The 22345-nt window shown below is 46.1% G+C and overlaps 1 protein-coding gene across 3 annotated transcripts in view; it reads left to right on the forward strand.

Moving 5' to 3' along the window:
- MAP3K7 (mitogen-activated protein kinase kinase kinase 7) overlaps positions 1 to 22345 on the forward strand; it is a 74803-nt gene that overhangs the window by 27218 nt on the left and 25240 nt on the right. For all 3 annotated transcript variants that reach the window (XM_074990872.1, XM_074990874.1, XM_074990873.1), the window contains exons 9-11: positions 1638 to 1719; positions 17417 to 17568; positions 20801 to 20960. In XM_074990872.1, the coding sequence (XP_074846973.1) occupies positions 1638 to 1719; positions 17417 to 17568; positions 20801 to 20960 (394 nt within the window). The remainder of the gene's footprint in view (positions 1 to 1637; positions 1720 to 17416; positions 17569 to 20800; positions 20961 to 22345) is intronic.

The raw sequence follows: 22345 nt of genomic DNA on the forward strand, positions 1-22345 counted from the left end.
AAATGTCCAAAGGCGCTTAGTGAAAATAGGTCTGGGTTCGTGTGCTTTTTGGAGCTGGAGAGAACATAACATCCAAACTATGTCAGCCCCAAAGGTCCATCTAGCCCAGCATCCTGTTTCCCAGCAGTGGCCAGGGACAGACCCCTGACAGGGAATGAACAGAACAGGTAATCAAGTGATCTACCCACTGTCACCCATTCCCATCTTCTGACAAACAGAGGCTAGGGACACTATTCCTACCCATCCCAGCTAATAACCATTGATGCAGTAAACCTCCATGTGTTTATCTAGCTCTTTTTTGAACCATGTTAGGATCCTAGTCTTCACAATGTCTTCTGGCAAGGAGTTACACAAGATAATTTCATGGTGTGTGAAGAAAAACTTGCCTTTTTTGGTTTTAAACCTGCTGCCTATTAGTTTCATTTGTTGACTCTTATTTCTTGTGTTGTGGGAACAAGTAAATAATTTTTCTTTACTTACTTTATCCACGGTAATCATGGTTTTATAGACCTCTATCTTATCCCCCCAACCTTATTCTTCTAGTTTCTAAGAGGAAAATTCCCAGTCTCTTTAATCCCTCCTCATGTGGCAGCCATTCAAACTCCCAATCATTTTTGTTGCCCTTTTTTGAACTTTTTCAGATGACACAATATCTTTTTTTGAGATGAGGCAACCACATCTGCATGCAGTATTCAAGATGTGGATTTATGTAGAGGCAATAAGATAGAGAATATCTTATTCTCTATTCCTTTTCAATGATTTCTAACATTGTTTGTTTTTATAACTACTGCTGCATGTTGAATGGATGTTTCCTGAGAACAGATCACAGTGATTCCAAGCTCTCTCTCTTGAGTGGTAATAACTAATTAGTCCCCATCATTTTATACATATAGATTGGATTGTTTTTCAATATGTATTACTTGGCATTTATCAACATTAAAATTCATCTGCCATTTTGTTGCCCCATCACCTAGTTTTGAGAGATCCTTTTGAAGCTTTTTACAGTAATCTTTGGACTTAATTCTCTTGAGCAGCTTAATATTGGGCTTGTCTACACTACCTCCCTACTTCAAAGGGAGGATGGCAAGTAGGGTGTTGGGAGTTCATTAATAAAGTGCTTCGGTGTATATACAGCACTTCATTCAGCAAATCTACCCCCACCCCCACCCCCCGCCCTGCAGCAACTCTGCGGTGTTAAACTTCGAAGTGCCAGCTCGCATGTAGCCACGGCTCACTCGCCGGTACTTCGAAGTCCCTTCACTCCTCAAAATTTTGTGCACAGCACTTTATTGATAAACTCCCAACACCCTACTTACCATCCTCCCTTCAAAGTAGGGAGGTAGTGTAGACACAGCCATTGTCTACAACTTTTGTCGCCTCACTGTTTATCCCATTCTCCGGATCATTTTATTAAGAGGATTGGTCCCAGTACAAAATTCCTGCAGGGAAGGAATGTTAAGAAAAATCAAGATTTGAGTTTTTGCACACGCCTCTGCAGCAGCAGTTAAACAAAATGACATTCTCAAATTGTGTTTTTTCTCTTTGTTCTGTTTGAAGTGAATGTTGCCTATATAACTGCTGTACATATTCTGAAAGCATTAATTATATTAATACGTACCAATTTACAATCTATACAGTACTTTCCAGGAGCTGATGAACCTCTGCAGTATCCTTGTCAGTATTCAGATGAAGGCCAAAGCAATTCTGCCACTAGTACAGGTATGAGTGTATCAACATAAGGAAAATAACCATACACTGTTTAATCAGGGAAATAAAGCAGATCCAGGAATTTAGAGAGTAGTCTGCATCTTTATTGACTTTTTAAATTTTGATGGGGGGGGGAGAGAACCCTTTCTTAAGTGCTTGATTCAGTGCTGTGGTGAAGGGTGTCATATCAAATAACAAATATTCATATCTTGCCTCCTACTGTTTAAGCCCTAGGGTACAGCCATACTCTGAATTTCTTTACTGTCCTCTCACCATGGCAGATGTAGGTACTCAGGAAAGTTAACGCAGTCCAAAAAGATGTAGCGTCTCCCTTTTTCTTCGAGTGATTGCTCATGTGCATTCCAATTTGGGGGTGCACCGAACGCGTGCCCAGTTGCTGGAAGCTTTTTGCTGTAGCCGGTAGCCTTAGGGTCAGTGCGGCACCCCTTGGAGTGGCGCCCATACGGCCACCCATATATGCACCGCCTGACCCCCCCCCCGCCGAGTTCCTTCTCGCTGTGCTGTCGGTTGCTGGAACTTAACTCTTCTTGAGAGTTTGCTGGTAGCCTTTATTGTTTTAATTAGTTGTAAATAGTTTCGATAGTTATCTTTGTAGGTCAATGGTGCCTTTTTAGCACCTAGTAAGCCGAGGTGGGTCTTTAACCCTCTTGGCGCTTTGGCACCAGGGGATGCATGGCTCCCCGGGGTTTAAAAACTGTTCAAGATATGGCAAACGTGCCCAAAAGCGACCCGCAAAAGGCGTGTTTGGGTTGCCTCAATGAGACTTGTTTCTGGGAGCGCTGCTCTATCTGCAAGGCCTTCAAGCCCAGGACTTTAAAAGGTAGAGCTCAAAGGCTGAAAGCTCTTCTGATGGAGTCAACCTTGAACCCAGACAGTTCCTCAGCAGGAATGCAGAGCGCCGCATCTTCAGTGCAGAGCGCTCTGGCATCGTTAGTGCCATCCGAGGGCTCTTGGCGCTGAGAGCAGGACTCGGCGCCTAGCACCTCCTGGCACCATAAGAGCCAGTCCCCAGTGCCTCGTAAGAAGAAGAGACGGGACCGGGGTTGATCCCAAGAAAGAAGAGGGCGAAGACGGACATCGGGGGAGTCCGCCAGATTGCACCGTGACCGAGGTCACGAAGTGCGGGCATCGACTCCAGCGCGAGGCAGGAGCCCCCGCTCTCCCAGGCTGCCCTCGATGCCAGAGGCCTTTAGTGCTGCACAAGGCTTCCTGCAGGTTACGGTGCCGCTACAAATGCCGCACCAGGAGCCTTCATCACCCCTGCTCCAGGCATTTTAACCCAAGACCCCAGTTCAGACAATTTCCCCAACAACAGGATGGGAACAGAAGAAGGGGCTGTCATAGTAGCAGACGTCAGAGTCGCCAGACACAGGACCAGGGCCACCCTAAAATCCCACCCAGGCCTAAACACCAATTTTGACAGGGCGGTCAGGAGCAACACACCGGCCGCTCCCATAGTTCCAGCCCAGTGTTTATTTTCACTCTGCCTATCTCCATTCTACCATGCATGGTGCAGCATAACTTCAGACCAGTGGGTCCTCCGCACGGTAGAAAAGGAATATGCTATCCAATTTTCTTCTTACCCCCCTTCGGACTCAGCGAGAGAGTGTGGAATAACAACAAGCTGTACATTCACACCAAAATGCAAGTCTACAGAGCCTGCATCCTCAGCACCCTCCTTTAAGGCAGCGAGACTTGGACCCTGTACGCCTGCCAGGAAAAGAGGCTGAACGTCTTCCACTTGAGCTGCCTCAGGCATATCCCTGGAATATTGTGGAAGGACAGAGTGTCCAACACTACCATCCTTGAGCAAGCTGGAATCCCAGCTATGCACACCCTCCTCAGGCAGCAGCCGCTCCGCTGGCTTGGCCATGTGTGAGCCGATGCCCAGGTGCCAGCTAAAGGTCTGGTGGGGCAAAAGGGGGTGATGCCACACCAGCAGCTACACTAAGCAGCCAGGGCAGGCTGGGTTCTTTGGTTTGTTTAGTTTGGGTACAGCAGCAAGAGGAAAATTACACTTAGAGGCTTTAACAGTTACTTTTTATTTATACAAAGATAGAAACAATTTAACTAAGACAAATGATTAAAGTACAAGTTAGTACTCGTGGTTTTTAAAGGGGAAACAACACAATTTAACTTAAGAAAAGTTTTAGACAAACTAGCTAGCTTAAACTAATACAAGTAATGTATACACAAGAAAAGCATGTTGCAGGTGTGATTTTTCACCCCTGCCTCTTAGACCTGGTGGAACCAGTGTCTTTCCCTCAATTCCTATAGGAAAGAAGTGTAATACAGGTGTAATTCTCACCCCTGCCTCCTAGATCCGGTGTGACCCAGAATCTTTCTCTCAATCCCTCGGGAAGAAGTAGATACGAACCAGGCGTCCCCAGTCTCAGGAGTTAATTCCAAACCTGGCCAGCAGGTGTAGGTGATTGAAACTCAAAGGCGGGGTGGGCTGCCAAACCCCTCTTATACCCCTTTTGTCACGTAGGCTTCTTCCTGGTCTCAAGTGGCCAATCGGGAGGAATGTGTTTGAACCCAGGGAAGTTTCTGTGGTTTCCCAGGGAAGGTGCAAGGCTCAGTTTGCCCCTGTGAATTGTGGACAGTTGGGCACCTTTGGAGGTGATGGGCGGAGATTCCCCGTTCTTCCTGGGGCAGTGATCAGGCATGTCAATTACCGAGATCAGCCAGAAGGGCAGCCATTAGCTAGCCCATCCACTGTCTGATTTTTGTGTATAGTAGAGAGGCTGGGTGAGACAGCACACCTGTGTTCCCAGGTCATCAAAGGCTACCTGTCTCCCCCTCTTTGTTTCTCTCTCTGTCTCTCCCAGTGGGGGGGAGAAGAAGAAAAGCCCAAATGGGCGGGTTCATGTCTGGCTACAGTCCACCCCCTTGACACGCCTTATTACGTCCCAGGATACAAGGTGGTGGTGATGGCAGCACCTCTTGCCCTCCTTGGAGGAAGCTAAAACCGCCCTATTGGCAGGGTCTGATTAGGTAATTTTGGAGCAAGGGATTGATTAGGATCACTTGCCAATGCCATATACTGGATCTGTGCAGAGGAGACAGCTGTGTACACAAAACGCCTAACAATACATAGAAGTATACAGCAAGCAATTACAATGAGTAAAATGGTTAATATAGTATTTACAATAAAGTGAAGGAATGGAGTTAATGAAAGTCCTAAGTGTTGGCCTAGCCAATCTAGCCATGAGATTTTCCCATCCTCAGTTACAGCATGTAGTACCTTAATAGCGCCCTTTATAGCGAGTACATCTTGTTCAATTTGTCCTGATTTATTTACATAAAAAACAGCAAGACTGGTTAATTACTGCACATACTCCCCCTTGTTGGGCTAAAACTGCATCTAAGGCTATTCTGTTTCGTAAGGCATAACGGGCTACTGATTGTATTTGCTCATTAAGCAAGCGTAGGGCATCTGCGGTGCGGTTTAGAGCCTGCTCTATTTGCCCAGATACATTCACTAGTGCCTTTTCCAGCTCAGCTACGCCAAGCCAGGGCAGGAATGCACGGGTGAACTGGTGGAAACCTGTAGGGCGTTCTATAAGGGGGTTTGTGGTAAATCTTCTTGGCATTCGGTGCAAGAAACTTCCAAGGTTAGTGACACCTGGAGCCATAATGTGGGGGAGTGCAGTAAGTCCCCCAGGGGCAGCGTGCCCTAGTGAGCAGCGCCCTATCCAGTTTAGTGGTAGATACTTGTAGGCTTGCTGCCCACAGATGAAAAACAGTCCTGGCTCTTTCTTTAGGATAAGGGAACAGGGTCCCTTATACCACCCTGTTCTAGCGGGTCCTTTCTTTGGAATATGGTGGGTAGCACAGTGGCTGTCATTAGCAGTTGTGCAATGCAAGGCAAACAGCAGGTCCTGTAGGACTTGGTCTGCAGCTAAAAGGTCTGCTCTGGCACACTGGTTAGAGAGTGGGGTATTACTGGTTACCAGTGTGGGGTTGTGTATTTGTCCAGTAGTGGGAATTATGAATAGGGAATGATTGTACCAGGCTTTTCCCTCAGGGTATTGACTAAAGTTTAGGGGAATAATAGTGACATCCCTCTGCAATAATGTGCCACTGTGGGAGATGTTATATCCCCAGCACCTTAATAGTTTTTGTGGGGGTTGTACTGGGATAGATATCCCAGATTTTTAATTTCTCATTAAAACTTACGATGTGGGTGCGCTGCTGATCCCTTAACCACCCGAGGTGGGGTCCTGTGCCATTTTTATTCTCAAAACAGATGGGATACACTTCCCTGGAGGTTCCTGTTATATATATTCCAAAGGTTGACCCCACAGTGTAGGTCGCCATTGTCCATGCCACCCCCAAGTTCCCTTCCCAGAGTCATTTAAAAGGTTATGATCGCTGGGGTTGCTGTCATCAAACCAGGCTGGTCCCCACTGGAAAAAGTCGCTTTTGTTCCACCAGTCATTTAAGTTTAAAGGAACAAATTCAACTCCAAGTCCTGTGGAGGAATTGAGCAGGGTGCACATCCAGCAGTTTGTAGCACCGGCAGCAGAGGCAATGGTCTGGATGGCGTTTTTGAGTGGGTGCTCAGGTGCAGCTGAGATCACAGTGATCAGGAGGAACATTGCAGGTAATCTGGGCATCATGCTACTGTGTGCGGCAGGATCGGCTCAGGCTGATAAGTGAAGAGCCCTCAGTGTGTTTGCAAGTCCTGTGTGGGTTGTTAACTCCTTTCCTGAAAGAAAGCACAAAGTCAGCAGGTCTTGGATACAATCCAAGCCTCAGGAATGGTTAGTGGCAGCTTGTGGGGGTTTGCAATAATCCAAACTCCCTTTCCCTTGTAAGACTGGAGTATACCAGCGTGTGCGCCCAGGCTGGGGTGCTTAACTACCACAGTATCCCCAGGGGCATATGTGGAGCTTGCTAGTGGTGCTGCTGGAGTCAGAGAGGCTTTCCTTGCAGGGAAGAATCCCTTGCTAATTGGGCTACCCGTAGGGGTCTGCCGGTTGTTAAGCCACTGGACCACAGTATCTAACCTGTCTCCCCAGGTACCGTCCGTAGGCTCCAGGTGGTATTTTAACAGTCCATTCCATCGCTCAGCTATGCCATTGGACTGAGGTCGGTATGGGAGGTGAAAGGTCCATTGAATTCCATTCTGGAGAGCCCACTCCTGGACAGGCTTGTTTTTAAAGTGTGAGCCATTGTCAGACTGAATTTCCTGGGGTGTTGGGACAAGTGCTATTGGGCGGTTTAGTCCCATAATTGCGGACAGTCCTGTTGCTAAATGAGCAGGGTAAGCAAACCCTATTCCTGAGACGAATGCCACCCCTGTGAGAATGTATTTCCACCTTTGTCTGGTGCCAGGCAATGGTCCCACATAATCAACCTGCCAGGTTCCCCATAGTGTCTTCCCATTCCTTAGTGTGGCAAACCGTTGTCCCTCAGTGATATGCCTCCTGGTTTCAGCACATGTAGTGCAGGCTTGTACCAAATCCCTAGCCTGTTAGTGGGTGAGGGGCCACCCCCTGATATGTGCCTGCCTTACTAGTTCCCCACTTCCTGTGTGTCCTGGCATTTCATGCAGCCAGATTTACAGGCGTTCCCAATCCACCTGGGTAACAGAGATCTGAGCTGCTGCATCAGCCAGGTTATTCAGCTGTGCAGCTGGAGTGCTATTCTTTTGGTATGCTGACACACGTCCTATGCTTAGGGGTTGCTGGGTGGCATGATTATAAAGCCATTTCCAGTATTCCAGTCCCCATACAGGCTTTCCTCCTATTTCCCAGTTATTATTTTTCCAGTTAGAGATCCACTGGGTGGCACCTGCCCATACAGCATATGAATCAGTGTATACAGGGTGAGCACCAGCTTCACAAGCAAGTTTAATTGCTACCAGCTCTGCAAGTAGGGCGGAGCCATCAATCTCAGTAGTTAAGGGTGTGGTGGAATTGTCTGCTGGGAGGGCTGCAGCTTTTCCCTTCCACTTTCCTTTGATTAATTTAGCACTGCCGTCTGTGAACCACACTCCCTCAGGGTGAGATGAGTCAAATGGAGCAGCGTCTCAGATAGGAGATGGTTGTGGGGGTAGGTGGTATTCCTCGGGCATGCCCACCTTCCATAAAGATTCTTTAATCATGGTGGGGCTTTGTGCAGTGTCTGCACCACCTACCCAGTCGTGTATGTACAGTGCCCACCTTTGAATTGTCATTTTCTGTGTCACACCTGGTGGTAGCTCCTTTCCTTCCAATATGGGTTTAATAATTGGAAGAGGGGTGTGAACAGTTATGTTTCGAGTTTGAGTCAGTTCCTTGGTTTCCCTTAAAGCCATGTAGGCTGCCAGGGGCACTTTCTCATATGGAGTGTAATTTGCCTGTGACCCCTGCCATGACTTTGAACCAAATTGAATGGGGCATCGGGGTGCAGTGTCACTCTCTTGCCATAGGGCATAAGACATTCCTGTAACTCCTACAGTAATATACAAATGAAATGGGGCACCAGGGTGGATTGGACCCAGGGCTTGATAAGTATGAATTTCACTTATCAATTGCCTTAATGCCTCCTCATGAGCAGAGGTCCATTCCCAAGTAACACTTTTCTTTAACAGATTGTATAGTGGCCAGGCAATTACAGCAAAACCTGGCACATGTTTTCTCCAAAACCCCAAAGTTCCTAGAATCTGTCTCAGTTGAACCTTGTCCTCTGGTGACAGTGCCTGGCTGAGTTCTTTTACAGTTTCATCAGGCACTGACCTTCTCCCTCCTATCCAGACAGTGCCTAGGAATTTTACCTCCTGGGAGGGACCTTGGCGCTTATCTGGAGGTAAATCTAATCCAAGGTTTTCTAGTGCTGTCTTTACCCTGTCCATGGCTTCCTGTACTTCCTCACATGAATCCCCACCAATCAAAATGTCATCAATATACTGTAATATTTGGACATTATGTGGCATGGTCAAACCATCTAGGACTTTTGATAATGCACCGTGGCATATTGTAGGTGAATGTTTGAATCCCTGTGGCATCCTAGTGAAAGTATATTGGACACCTTTCCAGGTGAAAGCAAATCTGTCCTGGTCTGCAGGCTGTAGGGGGACCATGAAAAACGTGTCCTTTACATCCAGTACAGCTAGCCACTGTTTGTTCCAGGTTTGTATGTTATTTACAATGTCTACTATATTGGGGACTGCTGCAGTTAGGAGTCCAGTGTTGCTATTCAGTTTGCAGTAGTCTACAGTGAGCCTTCATTTGCCATTAGGCTTCTTTACTGGCCACACTGGTGAATTGTACGGGGAGTGTGTCTGAATTAATATTCCCCGTTTCTCTAGGTCTTTAATCAATTCTGTTACAGGAGCCACAGCTTCAGCTGGGACATTATACTGCTTTACATTAGTCACAGCTGATGGGGGGAGGGGAGGAGCTTGGGCTAGCAGGTTTACATGACAGAGGGAAGCTTTCCCCTCCTCCAGGATTGTTGTGTTGGGCTTGCAGCCAGCTCCAAATGCCCACCTTTCCCCACCAATGATTCCCTCCTTGCCCCTTAGGATGTCCATACCAAGTATATTGGCATTCCCAAGTATTAATTCATGTTTCCGGGGTTGCCTGTAAGCGTTCAAAGGGATATCTAGCTTTACTTTGACCAGCGGGTAAGACACAGTAGTGCCATTCACTCCAGTAACCAAAATCTGCTTTCGGTTGGAAGGTGGAGGTCCAGAAAAGTCCTCTCTTTTAATCATGGATAATTGGGCTCCAGTATCTACCAGGAAAGAGACGGTAGTCTTATCATTTACTGTTACCAGGATCCGGGGGTCATTGCTTTGATTCTCTCTCCCTGCCGGTTTGAGCTCATTTATAGAGAGAGAGGTTTGTTCTCCTGCTAGTCAACTTCCCTGGTCAATTTCAACTAGCGGCTGCAGCTCTTGTAATTGCTGCCACAGCTGCAAGTAAGGGGTATCGGAGCTGGGGGGCGCGCTAGGAGTAATTGGCTCCCTCCCTTGCTTAGCCCATTTTAAGGCAGCCAGGAGCTTTAGCTTCCCGGTTGGCATTCTGTGCAGCAAATCTCGGGGGTATCCGAGATCTAAACACTGTTTCCACAGTTTAGTTCTTAATTCCTTTTCCTCTGGGATTATCTCACGCCTAGGCTTAAAGCCTTCTTGCTGCCTTTTATCATTTCCCTTCAAATTTCTCATCTTAACTTTGACCTGTGGTGCCTCAGTTTCCCCAAACTCTCGGAGGTCTCTTAGCATAAGTTCAAATAGCTCCTGATAGGAATAGTTATGCTCCTGAGCATGATTTCTGGTGGCTAGCATTATTGTCCTATGAGGTCCAGGAGCCCCTTTAAGCACTGGTCTCAAATCCTCGGTTTTTACCCTCTGTTCCCATGGGCTCTCCTCTTCAACCCCATTCTCTGGACTAGCTCGGTTGAGCAGAGCTGTTATGGACACAGTCTGCAGGGCTCCTTTTAAGTTCATCCCCATTTGTCCACGGGGTGACAGTGGGTTCACCTCTATCAGCGCGGTGGATTCCCCTAGCCCATCTACAGGCAAAGGTCCAGATAGACTTTGGACCCTCCTTATTCCTGGGGGTAAGGAATACTCCTGCACCCAGATTTACCTTCCCACATTCCCAGGAGGACAGCTGTGTATGGCCTGCTCCTGTATCCCATATTCTGCCTAGCCATTCTATCACTCTTTCCCCAGGCTTTTTGGCAAACTCATCTTGGATCTTTCTCAATTCTGCAGGCTCATAGCTGCGGGTAGTGATTCGGGTGGGTCGTGGCTCTGCTTTTTTGCTAGACTCATCCTCTCCCTGCTCAGTGATATCTTTTTGGTAGGTGATGATGGGTCTCATGTGGATGGGGGGTTTTCCTAACTCAGGGGAGGAATAGGTGGAATATACCTCATTATCAGAGGAATCCCAGATGTCCCCATCCCAATCCTCTGGATCTAGCCAGAGAGCAGCCTCTACTTTAGCTTGATTAATTGTTCGGGGCTTGGTCTCTAATCTCGCCCTCCGCTCCACTCCTTCCTTCTTTATTAACGTAGGGAGGCGCTGTTCTAATTGGTGCAAATCATTACTTAGCAGGGGCCCCCGGGAATCTAGGTTCTGGCAGCGCCACTCTAACTCATCTCTTTCCCTTTTTACTCTTCCTAATTCTGCTTCCAGATTAGTGTGGCTGTTACATGCTGCTTGTAGGGCACTTTTAAATAGCCAGATACAAGCTCCTTTTCCCTTCTTCTGCTTAATTCTACAAGCAGTTCTCCAACTACAGAACTGCAACCACAGTTCCTCGGGATTCCCCCATTCCCTTTCTAACATTTCTTTATCCCATTTTGGGTCAGCCCAACCTTCCTGGGCAAAGCTCTTTTCTACCTTGCTGAAATCAGTGACTGGCTTCATGCTGCTGTATTGGAACTAAGAGCACAAACCCTGCTCGCTGCGCCAATTCTGTGAGCCGGTGCCCAGGTGCCAGCTAAAGGTCCGGTGGGGCAAAAGGGGTTGATGCCACACCAGCAGCTACACTAAGCAGCCAGGGCAGGCTGGGTTCTTTGGTTTGTGTTTAGTTTGGGTACAGCAGCAAGAGGAAAATTACACTTAGAGGCTTTAACAGTTACTTTTCATTTATACAAAGATAGAAACAATTTAACTAAGACAAATGATTAAAGTACAAGTTAGTACTCTTGTTTTTAAAGGGGAAACAACACAATTTAACTTAAGAAAAGTTTTAGACAAACTAGCTAGCTTAAACTAATACAAGTAATGTGTACACAAGAAAGGCACGTTGCAGGTGTGATTTTCACCCCTGCCTCTTAGACCTGGTGGAACCAGAGTCTTTCCCTCAATTCCTATAGGAAAGAAGTGTAATACAGGTGTAATTCTTACCGCTGCCTCCTAGATCCAGTGTGACCCAGAATCTTTCTCTCAATCCCTCGGGAAGAAGTAGATACGAACCAGGCGTCCCCAGTCTCGGGAGTTAATTCCAAACCTGGCCAGCAGGTGTTGGTGATTGAAACTCAAAGGGGGGGTGGGCTGCCAAACCCCTTTATACCCCTTTTGTCATGTAGGCTTCTTCCTGGTCTCAAGTGGCCAATCGGGAGGAATGTGTTTGAACCCCAGGTTTCCCAGGGAAGGTGCAAGGCTCAGTTTGCCCCTGTGAATTGTGGACAGTTGGGCACCTTTGGAGGTGATGGGCGGAGATTCCCCATTCTTCCTGGGGCAGTGATCAGGCATGTCAATTACGGAGATCAGCCAGAAGGGCAGCCATTAGCTAGCCCATCCACTGTCTGATTTTTGTGTATAGTAGAGAGGCTGGGCGAGACAGCACACCTGTGTTCCCAGGTCATCAAAGGCTGCCTGTCTCCCCCTCTTTGTTCTCTCTCTGTCTCTCCCAGTGGGGGGGAGAAGAAGAAAAGCCCAAATGCGGGGGTTCATGTCTGGCTACACCACGTCCACAGGATGAATGATGGAAGGATCCCAAAAGACATCCTGTATGGCAAGCTAGCCTCTGGCAAAAGACCTCCTGGATGCCCCCAGCTGTGCTACAAAGATGTTTGCAAGAGAGACCTCAGGGAAGCAGACATCAAGCCAGACAGCTGGGAGGAGCTGGCAGACGATCATAGCAGATGGAGGCAGGAACTATACAAAGGCCTTCAGAAGGGTGAGTTGAGGATCAGACAGCTAGCAAAGGAGAAGCGAGCCCACAGAAAGCACAGCAAGGACCTGCCAGACACCCATTACATATGCAGCAGATGCAGCAAGGACTGTCACTCTTGTGTGGGTCTTCACAGTCACAGTCAACGCTGCAAATGAGGATGCGAAACGGAACTCCGAAGGGCGCGTTCCATAGCCTACGTAGACTAAAGGATGCTGCTATGATCCAATTTTCTTCTTACCGCCCTTCACAAGCCCCTTCCATGTCCCTCTTCAGGGACCCCTCTGATGAGATAGCACTCAGACAGGAGGTAGGAACCCTCCTCCAAAAGGGGGCTATAGAGGAAGTCCCCCAGGAATTCCGGGGACAGGGATTTTATTTCTGCCATTTCCTAATTCTGAAAGTGAAAGGGGGGGGCTGAGGCCCATCTTGGACCTACGAAACCTGAACAAATTTGTAAAAAAAAGATAAAGTTTCCTATGATATCCCTGGGCATAATTATCCCAATGCTGGAACGAGGAGACTTGTTTGCTGCTCTTGACTTACAGGACTGACTTATTTCCATATAGCAATCCACCTCACAGGAGGTTCCTCAGATTTGTGCTAGGGAAGGACCATTATCAGTTCACAGTCTTTCCATTCGGACTCTCCTCAGCCCCGAGAGTCTTTACCAAATGTATGTCAGTAGTGGCAGCCTTCCTACAGAGGTGGGCAGTGCATCTGTTCCCTTACCTAGATGACTGGCTGGTCAGGGGTCGGTCACAAGGACAGGTGTCGAAACATGTACAGCGAATAAGAGCAACATTCGATATGTTAGGCCTCCTAGTAAACAAATCAGTCTGTTCTAGCCCTGACTGAAGTCATGGAGTTTGTGGGTGCACGTCTAGATGCAGAGCAAGCCAGAGCGTTTCTGCCACACAGCAGGGTCCAAGTGATGGCATCTTGCATCCAAGTCCTAATAAGGTTCCCAACCACAATGGCCAGGCAATGCCTCAGATTGTTGGGGCACATGGCAGCGTGCAAGTTCGTAGTCCAGCATGCCAGGTTACGAATGCGCCCCTTTCAGATGTGGCTCACCTCAGTATCAAGACCTGTCAGGGACAACATAGACAAGTTAGTCTCAGTCCCCCCAAAAGTGTTGACGACACTGCACTGGTGGCTAGAAGCCGGGTCAGTCAGCATGGGAGTGCCTTTCAGTCCCCCACAACTCTCACTCTCCCTAGTCACAGATGCCTCAGACCTGGGCTGGGGAGCACACTTGGGGGTCCGCCAGACGCAGTCCCTGTGGGGCAAGACCAACGCTCATCTCCACAAAAGTGTGAGAGCTCATAGCAGTTCGACTGGCATGCGAAGTATTTCAGAAGGAGCTGAAGGGGCACTGTGTTGCAGTCAGCACAGACAACGCTACAGCAATGTACTACATAAACAAGGGGGTGCACGCTTGTCGCCTCTGTGTCTAGAGGCCCTCGTGCTTTGGGACTTCTGCATCCAGCACCGGATTCTCCTGAAGGTGTTCTACCTGCCTGGGACTCAGAACTCCCTGGCGGACCACCTCAGCAGGTCCTTCATGGACCACGAGTGGTCATTACACACACAAGTACTGAATTTTTGTTTTTCCGGAGGTGGGGGCGTCCCCAGGTAGACCTCTTTGCCACGCATCTCAATGCGAAGTGCAGGACATTCTGCTCTTACCAGAACCGAAGTCCAGGCTCTTGGACAGACGCCTTCAGCATCCGTTGTTCGGCCCCGTTGCTGTACGCCTTTCCACCGATACTGCTCATCCACCGAACACTGTTGAAAATTCGGTCGGCCCAAGCGTCAGTAATCCTGGTGGCCCCAGGCCTGGGCTCGACAACATTGGTACTTGACCCTCTTGGAGATGTCCACTCACGCTCCGGAGACACTCCTGCTGCGCCCGGACCTGCTGACACAGGAGGAGGGGAGACTGCGGCACCCCAGTCTCCAAGCGCTGCGCCTGACAGCATGGAGGCTCCGTGGCTGAGACCGGTGGAGCCGGCCTGCTCCGAACCTGTCAGGGAAGTATTGCTGAACAGCAGGAAACCCTCTACAAGGGTAGCATATGTAGCCAAATGGAAGAGATTTACCACTGGGGCCACCCAAAAGGGGATGTCCCTGGGAGAGGCCACAATACCATGTGTCCTAGATTACTTGCTGGCTCTCAGCCAGGTGGTGCTGTCAGTATCCTCCCTAAAGGTGCACCTGGCAGCCATTTCGGCGTTTCACCCAGGAGACAGGAGGTTCTCTGTCTTCTCAGACCCGGTGGTAAAAAGGTTCATGAAGGGAATGGAAAGAGTAAAACCACAGGTTCAGGCCCCCCTGCCAACATGGGACCTTAATATGGTTTTGTCTAAGCTGATGGCTCCCCCTTTTTGAACCTCTTGTTCTATATTGTTCCTTACCTACAAGGTGGCATTCCTGGTGGCCATTACCTCACCCCGAAGGGTGTCAGAGCTAAGGGCCCTGGTAGTGGACCCAATTTATACTGTGTTCCACAGAGACAAAGTTAGACTAAGACCCCACCCGGCATTTCAGCCTAAGGTGGTCTCCCCTTTCCATATTAACCAAGACATCACCTTATTGATGTTTTACCCAAAGCCCCATCCATCCCCTAGGGAGCAGAGTCTACACACCTTGGATGTATGGAGGGCACTGGCCTTCTATGTGGACAGGACCAAACCCATCCGGAAGTCACAGCAGCTGTTTGTTGCAGTAGCAGACAGGATGAAGAGGCATCCAAGCTCCTCTCAGCGGATCTCCTCCTGGACAGTAGCCTGTATCAGTGAGCGTTACAAATTGGCTGGGGTTCCCCCTCCACCGATCAGGGCGCACTCCACAAGGGCACAGGCGTCCTCTGTGGCGTTCTTCGCCAAAGTCCCTATCCAGGACATCTGCAGAGCGGCCACTTGGTCCTCCATTAACACATTCGCAGTGCATTATGCAGTTGTGCAGCACGGTAGGGAAGACGCTGCAGTGGGCAGGACTGTCCTGCACTCCTTTCGGGGCTCTGACCCCGCCTCCTAGGCACTGGCTTTCATTCACCCAAATTGGAATGCACATGAGCAATCACTCAAAGAGGAAAAGACAATTACCTGTTCTGTAACTGGTGTTCTTCGAGAGGTGTTGCTCATGGCCATTCCAAAGGCCCTCAAGGCCCTCCTGCCTTCCCCTCTGTCAGAGTAGCCGGCAAGAAGGAACTGAGTGGGGACAGGTCGGGTGGTGCATATATGGGTGGCCATATAGGTGCCACTCTAGGGGGCGCCGCATCAACCCTAGGGCTACCAGCTAGGGCAGAAAGCTTCCGGCAACTGGGCATGCACTCGGCATACACCCAAATTGGAATGGATGTGAACAACACATCTCAAAGAACACCAGTTACGGAACAGGTAACTGTCTTTTTCTTCTTGCAGGCTATTACGGTCCAACAGCCGTCTCTCAGATCTTATTCATATTTAGCCCCTGATAGCTGGTTCCTTTGATCAGGGGTGAACAAGATACGGCCCACAGACCCAGTTCAACCCACAGAACATTTTCCTTCAGTCCCCATGACCCTCTGAGCTGGGGCGGAGGAAAACTTGCAACAGCTCAGTGGGATGCTCAGGCATCGTGCTTTCCTACCGCAGTCCTGGCCATGCCACTTCCGGAAGCAGCCGGCTGCCGCTAGCTAACATGTTTCTGGGTGCCTCTTGGGATAGAGGAGGGTCAGCAGGTCTCCACACACTGCCACCCCCCCCACCCCACATGCACTATCCTCACATCTCCCATTGGCTGGTTTCTGGCCAATGAGAGCTATGGGAGCAAGACAGCACACAGAGACCAGCTGCCACTGCCCTTCTCCCAGCTAGAGCTGAGACACCTCAGCTTTCAGCCTGAGTGCTCTGCTGTGCCACTGGCTGGGAGCCACCTGTGGTAAGCACCTACTGACCAGGGCCAGAGTCTTCACTTCAGTTCACCTCCTATACTCCTACCCCAGGTCAGAACCCCCTCCCAAACCCAAATTCACTCCCAGGCCCTGCATTGTCTTATGCAACCCAAGCCTTACATGGAGCTACCTCCTATACTCAACTGCATCCCAGATCTCACATCCTCTCCATTAATATAATAGAAAAGCAACCACTTGCCAAAATTCTTGGAATGGTCCTCCTGCAAAAATTATTGCCATCCAGCTTTTGAGTCCCTATTCTTCACTGGACACCGTCAGCAAATTTTGATTAATCAGTGGAATTTGTAATTTAAACTTGTAACTTTGTTTTACTTCCTATTAACATAAAAAAGGCCCTGATTTGTATCATGAGGAAGGCACAAATACCCACCAATCTTGTCTCAAGGGAAAAATTCCTTCCTGGTGCATAGAATCAGCCGTCATTCATACTCACAGCATTCTGCAGGGAAAAACTGCTTTTATGAAACTTTGCCTTATTTTTCCTCATTCCCTTGGGTTCTTGTAGCTTAACAACTACAGTTGTCCATACCTGTCTTCTTCCCTCTGCCCCAAACTCTGAATTTCTGTCTTGCACACAGAAGATTATGAATGTTGAGGTACTTTTCAATGGATCAGTTTTATTGCACATGAAACATATTTAAGAAACTGAAGTTTTAAACCTACTACATGCAACTTGTAAAAGAATGTTTTAATTATACTTATCCTACACATATTTGTGCAGTAGGATTGATGATGAACTTCTTGGGTAAAATTGCCGATCATGTTTATAATCCAATATTTTTATTAATGATTTGAAGTCAATAGCTGAAGTTGACTTTAAAATCAAGAGTAAACTTGCTGTTCAGCCAACAAGTATCTTTTCTTTTTTAAAGCGTTTGATGCATATTTTTTTCAGTGTTTTTTTTCTAAACTGCTCTACTGCAGTGCTACAGTTTCTTTAGTCAGATACTTTAAAATCTACTTCAAAAATTGTGAGGTTGGTATTAAGGAATGAAGTATGGATTGCTAAAGAATTTCTGATTCTCTCCCCCCCCACCCCCCCAAAAAAAAGGAGTTTAAAAACAAATGATGTGTTTGGGGGTTTGGTTTTTTGTGTTTGAATAGGCTCATTCATGGACATTACTTCTACAAACACCAGTAACAAGAGTGATGCTAACATGGAACCAAGTGACTTTCAAGGAACTGCTACTAATGATACCATTAAGCGCTTAGAATCAAAACTAGCACAGCAAATGAAAAATCCAGCAAAACAGTCGGTAAGCATGTTTTTTAAAAAAAAAAAACTTGTGCCTTAATGATGAAATTGCCATTGACAGATAGAATCACTAGTTAAAACTACACTGCTCTAAAATACAACATATTTTTTTCTTAACAATAAGCTTTTCTGTTCAATAAAGGACAGTATGGATAAAGTAGTGCTTCAGCATCTCTAAATGTGTGATCCACTTTGCATTTATTGGTGGTGCATGGAGAACAAATGATGCCTTCCATTTACACCTACCTTTTCAGAAAAACATTTGAGTGTTGAGGCTTATCTGTAAAAGCAGCTGGAAATGAAGAGCCCATCTGGTTGTCTCCACGTACTGGTGCAAAGGAGGAGAAGAGGAACGTACAGAGTAGCTGCCTTCAGGGTTGCTGACCACCAGAGAGAGAAGAGCCAGGCATTTCCTCAAGTAGATACGACTGTGTGGAATGTGAGAGTAGAGTGCAGTTTCAGCCAAACAGCTATGACCATGGTAGTGGGAAGGACTAGAAGGAGCAAGAGAAAAGCAGTATATTAATGGGAGCAGAAAAAAGAGAGAAAATGAGAAAGTCAAGGTGAAATTAAGAGCAAAAGGAGATGGGGGTGGTTGGAAAGAATATATTACTTTACATGGTTAAGCATGGAAGAGCACTAGAGTTTGTTTTGCTTTATTTTTCTTTCAGAACCAATGAGAGATTGGGATTCTTAGCTTAGGAAAGAAAGGAGTAAGGGGGCATGAAAGAAGTATACCAAATCAAAAAAGGATACTGAGAAGATAAATAGGGGTGCTCCTATATATCTTTTTCTCATAGTACTTGTTCAGTGAAAGCTTTAGTCAGCAACTTGAAAATGGATGAAAGGAAATTGTTTATAAATAGTATGTAAGTGACATGTGGAACTCATTGCTTTAAGAAGGCATAGAGATACATTAGTATAATTCAGGAAAAAAAAAAAAGAGTAGACCTGTATTGGAATAGTGGAAATACATCTATGGTTTATATAAGGATGGAAAAATAGAGCTATGATAGAATTCCCAGTTATGAACAGCTCAGATATAGAGGTTCGTAACTCTGAAATGTTTGTAACTGAACTAAACATTAGTTGGCCTTTCAAAGGTTCTAACTGACCATATTCATGACAGCACCTCATTAGCATCTTCCCAACTTGCTTATTACCATGCCCCTTTGCTAATGTAGATGTAGGCGTACTGTTTTTTTCCCCTTTACCACTGTTCTTTATTTTCTCAATACAGGAGGTAAGCTCAGAAGTCTCGTGTTAAGTGCTCTAGAATAACATTTGTTTTAAAAATTAGAACTGTTGATTAATCACAATTCTCACCTGGGTAACTTGAAAAAATATAATCAGGATTAATCAGTTTAATTACAATGACTGTGTCTACACTGAGCCCAAGTGCTGACAGTTGGATTCCAATAAGCAGTCTCAACAATAGAGTATTTTGCCAGCAGAACCACATCTGCAGGGCCTGAGTTCTGCTGTGAATGTGCAAATTAGTCTCATGATTATGCACACTAGCAAGGTGATTATGCAAATAGCCTGTCATTTTGCATTTTTGTGACAACTTGTTTGCGCCAAACTGTCAGCATTAGGGCTCAGTGTAGACATAGCCGGTGTTAGTTAATTAAAATTGGTATTTTATTATTTTGGATACTTTTCTATTTTTTTAAATATATTGATTTCAGTTACAATACAATACAGTGTACAGTGATCACATATTTTTATTAGAAATATTTGCACTGTAAAAAATTGTGGTTTTTTTCAGTTCACCTCATAAGTTCTATAGTTCAGGATCTTTATCATGAAAATGCAACATACAAATGTTGATTTTTTTTTTTTTTTTTTTTGGTAACAATGTTATTTTGGTTTTGAGCACAGTTAAGTAAAACTTCAAAGCCTTGAAGTCCACTCAGTCCTACATCTTGTTTGTTTTAGCGACTGGCTGAACAAATATGTTTACATTTATGGGAGATAATGCTGCCTGCTTCTTATTTACAGTGTCTCACCCAAAAAATGAGAAAAGGCATTGAAATGACACTTTTGTAATCAGAATTACAAGCTATGTACATGCCAGGTATACTAAATGTTTTGTATGCTGTTCAGTGTTTCAATCACCATTCCAGAGGACATTCTTCCATACTGATGAAAAAATTCTGTTTAAATTTGTGACTGAACTCGAGTGATAATTGTATGTCTGGTGTGTTGTTTTACCTGCATTCTACCATATATACCATAGGGTGGTGACTTAGTATATAGTGTTCATTTTAAGAGCACTTACAGTGCAGATTTGAACAAAAAGCAAAGAAGGTATCAATAGGAGGGGGTAGCAATTGCTTAGTGGTTTGAGCATTGGCCTGCTAAACCCAGGGTTGTGACTTCAAACTTTGAGGGGGCCATTTAGGGATCTGGGGCAAATAGGAAAAAAAAAAAAACATCAGGGATGGTGATACATCATGCTGTGAGTGCAGGGTACTGGATTCAATGACCTCTGAAGGTCCTTTCCAGTTCTATGAGAGAGGTATCACTCCATATATTTAAATGTGGAAGCTACAGCACCTTAACCACCAAAATAGAAGATCAGTCTTTTAATGGTGGCGTCTGACTCAGGTAATGAAAATGAACGTGCATCAGTCTGTGCTGCTTTGGATCGAGGTCAAGCAGACATCAGCATGGACACATCTTCTGGAATGGTGACTGAAGCATGAAGGAATATAGGAATCTCTAGTGCATGTAGCACATAAATATCTTGTGATGCTGGCTACAGTTGTGCCTTGCAAGCGCCTGTTTTCACTTCCATGTGACATTGTAAACAAGAAGTGGGCAACATTATTTCATGCAAATGTACATAAACTTGTTTATCTGAGCAGTTGCCTGAACAAGATGTAAGACTAAGTGGACCTGTAGGCTCTAAAGTTTTACACTGTTTTATTAATGCAAGTTTTTTTACATAATTCTACTTTTTGTAATTTCATTGCTTGTGATAGAGATTGCACTACAGGTGAATTGGAAAATACTCTTTTTTACAATATAAATATTTGTAATAAAACAAATTTAGTACTGTATGCTTTGTGTTCTGCATTGTAAATTAAATCAATATATATTAGAAAATATAGAAAACGTCCAAAATACTTAAATAAAGTGGTATTCCATTGTTTAACAGCATAAGTAACCATGATTACTTTTTTAAATCACTTTCCAGCCCTATTGAAAATGTATCGTTGTTTTAATAGAGTGACCCTGGTCGTTTGAGTTTACCTCCATCTCGTGGGAGCAGTGTGGAAAGCTTATCAGATGTTCGTGGACGACCACAATCAGCCCTTGTTTCAGGAGAGGGCAAGAGGATGAGTGCTGACATGTCTGAAATAGAAGCAAGAATTACTTCTACGACAGGTAAAATAAAGTTGTGGGCAGAGAAGGGTGAAAGGAAGTGAGAGTGGTAAAATTATGTACATAATTTCAGACCGAGTTTGTTCTTAAATCTACCTTTAATAATGATGATCCCTGTGAGGTAACTCTTAACTGGGCATGGATTCTTTACTATTAACCGGTCCATTATTTTCTTTTAAATTATATGAATAGGCTTGACAGAACTTTATTTTTGTTTTGGTTTTTTGTTTTTGTACTTTTGACAGTAAATGTAGATTTTTCTAATTTAACTTTTTTTCCTGTTTTTACAGTTGCAGGAAATTAACAGTGGTTTGAGATTGGAGTTAGTACATTGCTGACAATAGGGCTTCAGGGAGCTCTTGGCATGCTAATGGTTCCAGCTGAGCAGATGAGCCAGGAGTCTTTGCTCTACCAACCCAGGGATGTGAGGAAGAAAAGCCCTCTCCCACTTCCTGCCCCATTGGGTAGGCCACACCACTACTTAAAAGCTCTTGTCCAGTAGAGGCCACGTGCTCCTGGTGAAATAAGTGAGAAAGGTCAGGATGGCCAGGCTGCAGAGAAGTCACAACACAGCCATGGGGCTGGTGATTAGTCTCTGCAGGCATAAGATGCAAGGAAAGCTGTGGGACTGAGCAGAGACTCCTGGCATTCCCTGCTGGTGAAAATGTGGCTGTGACATTAGGGTAGCAGAGGGCTCCCTGCACTACTGGAAGGCTGGACACCCAACCCCTGTAGGTGCAAGGAAAGTTGTAGTGCTAACCAGACAAAGCAGAGACCTCACCACCAGGAACATTAGAAGTAGAGTGGTGATTCTTTTGCCTTGAGGGAGGCTACCCCATTGTTTAAATTATTTCCAAACTAGGGAAAGAGACGTTCAGCAGTTGGGTAGCTTCCCCTACAGCTGGAAGTTCATCTTCCTCTTTGCAGTGCTGGCCAGCGGGGTCTCCGCTCTGCCCCAGCTGGACCACAGCCTACAGGGACCCAGTTCTCTGACCTCACAGGCTTGCCAGAGGAGCCTTCTGCAGCTTTCCTATCACAACACTGCTCACTCCCTTCTGTGACAGTAGGGCTGTCTGGGCTGCTGGAGTGCCAGTGAGATCTGTTCCTGGAGGTGCAAAGCGTGGGGAGAAGCTGTGTTTATGCCAATTGTTACTGAAGTATATTTTTGTCCTCAGTTTTAGTATTAGCTGTAATCAACCAACCTGTTGTTTAAATCAAATCCAGCCAAGTCTGTATGTAAAGAGACCGGCTCCTTTCACGTTTGGGCACACTCACATTTGGGTCTAAAAGATTTTTTTTTCAAATGTGTATACTTTGAGATTACACAAGAGGTTACTTTTGATTGCATTTAAAATGACTAAATTACATTTCACTTGCATTACACAAAT

Source organism: Carettochelys insculpta, chromosome 3 (genome assembly GCF_033958435.1).
Source record: "Carettochelys insculpta isolate YL-2023 chromosome 3, ASM3395843v1, whole genome shotgun sequence".
NCBI classification, from domain to species: domain Eukaryota; kingdom Metazoa; phylum Chordata; order Testudines; family Carettochelyidae; genus Carettochelys; species Carettochelys insculpta.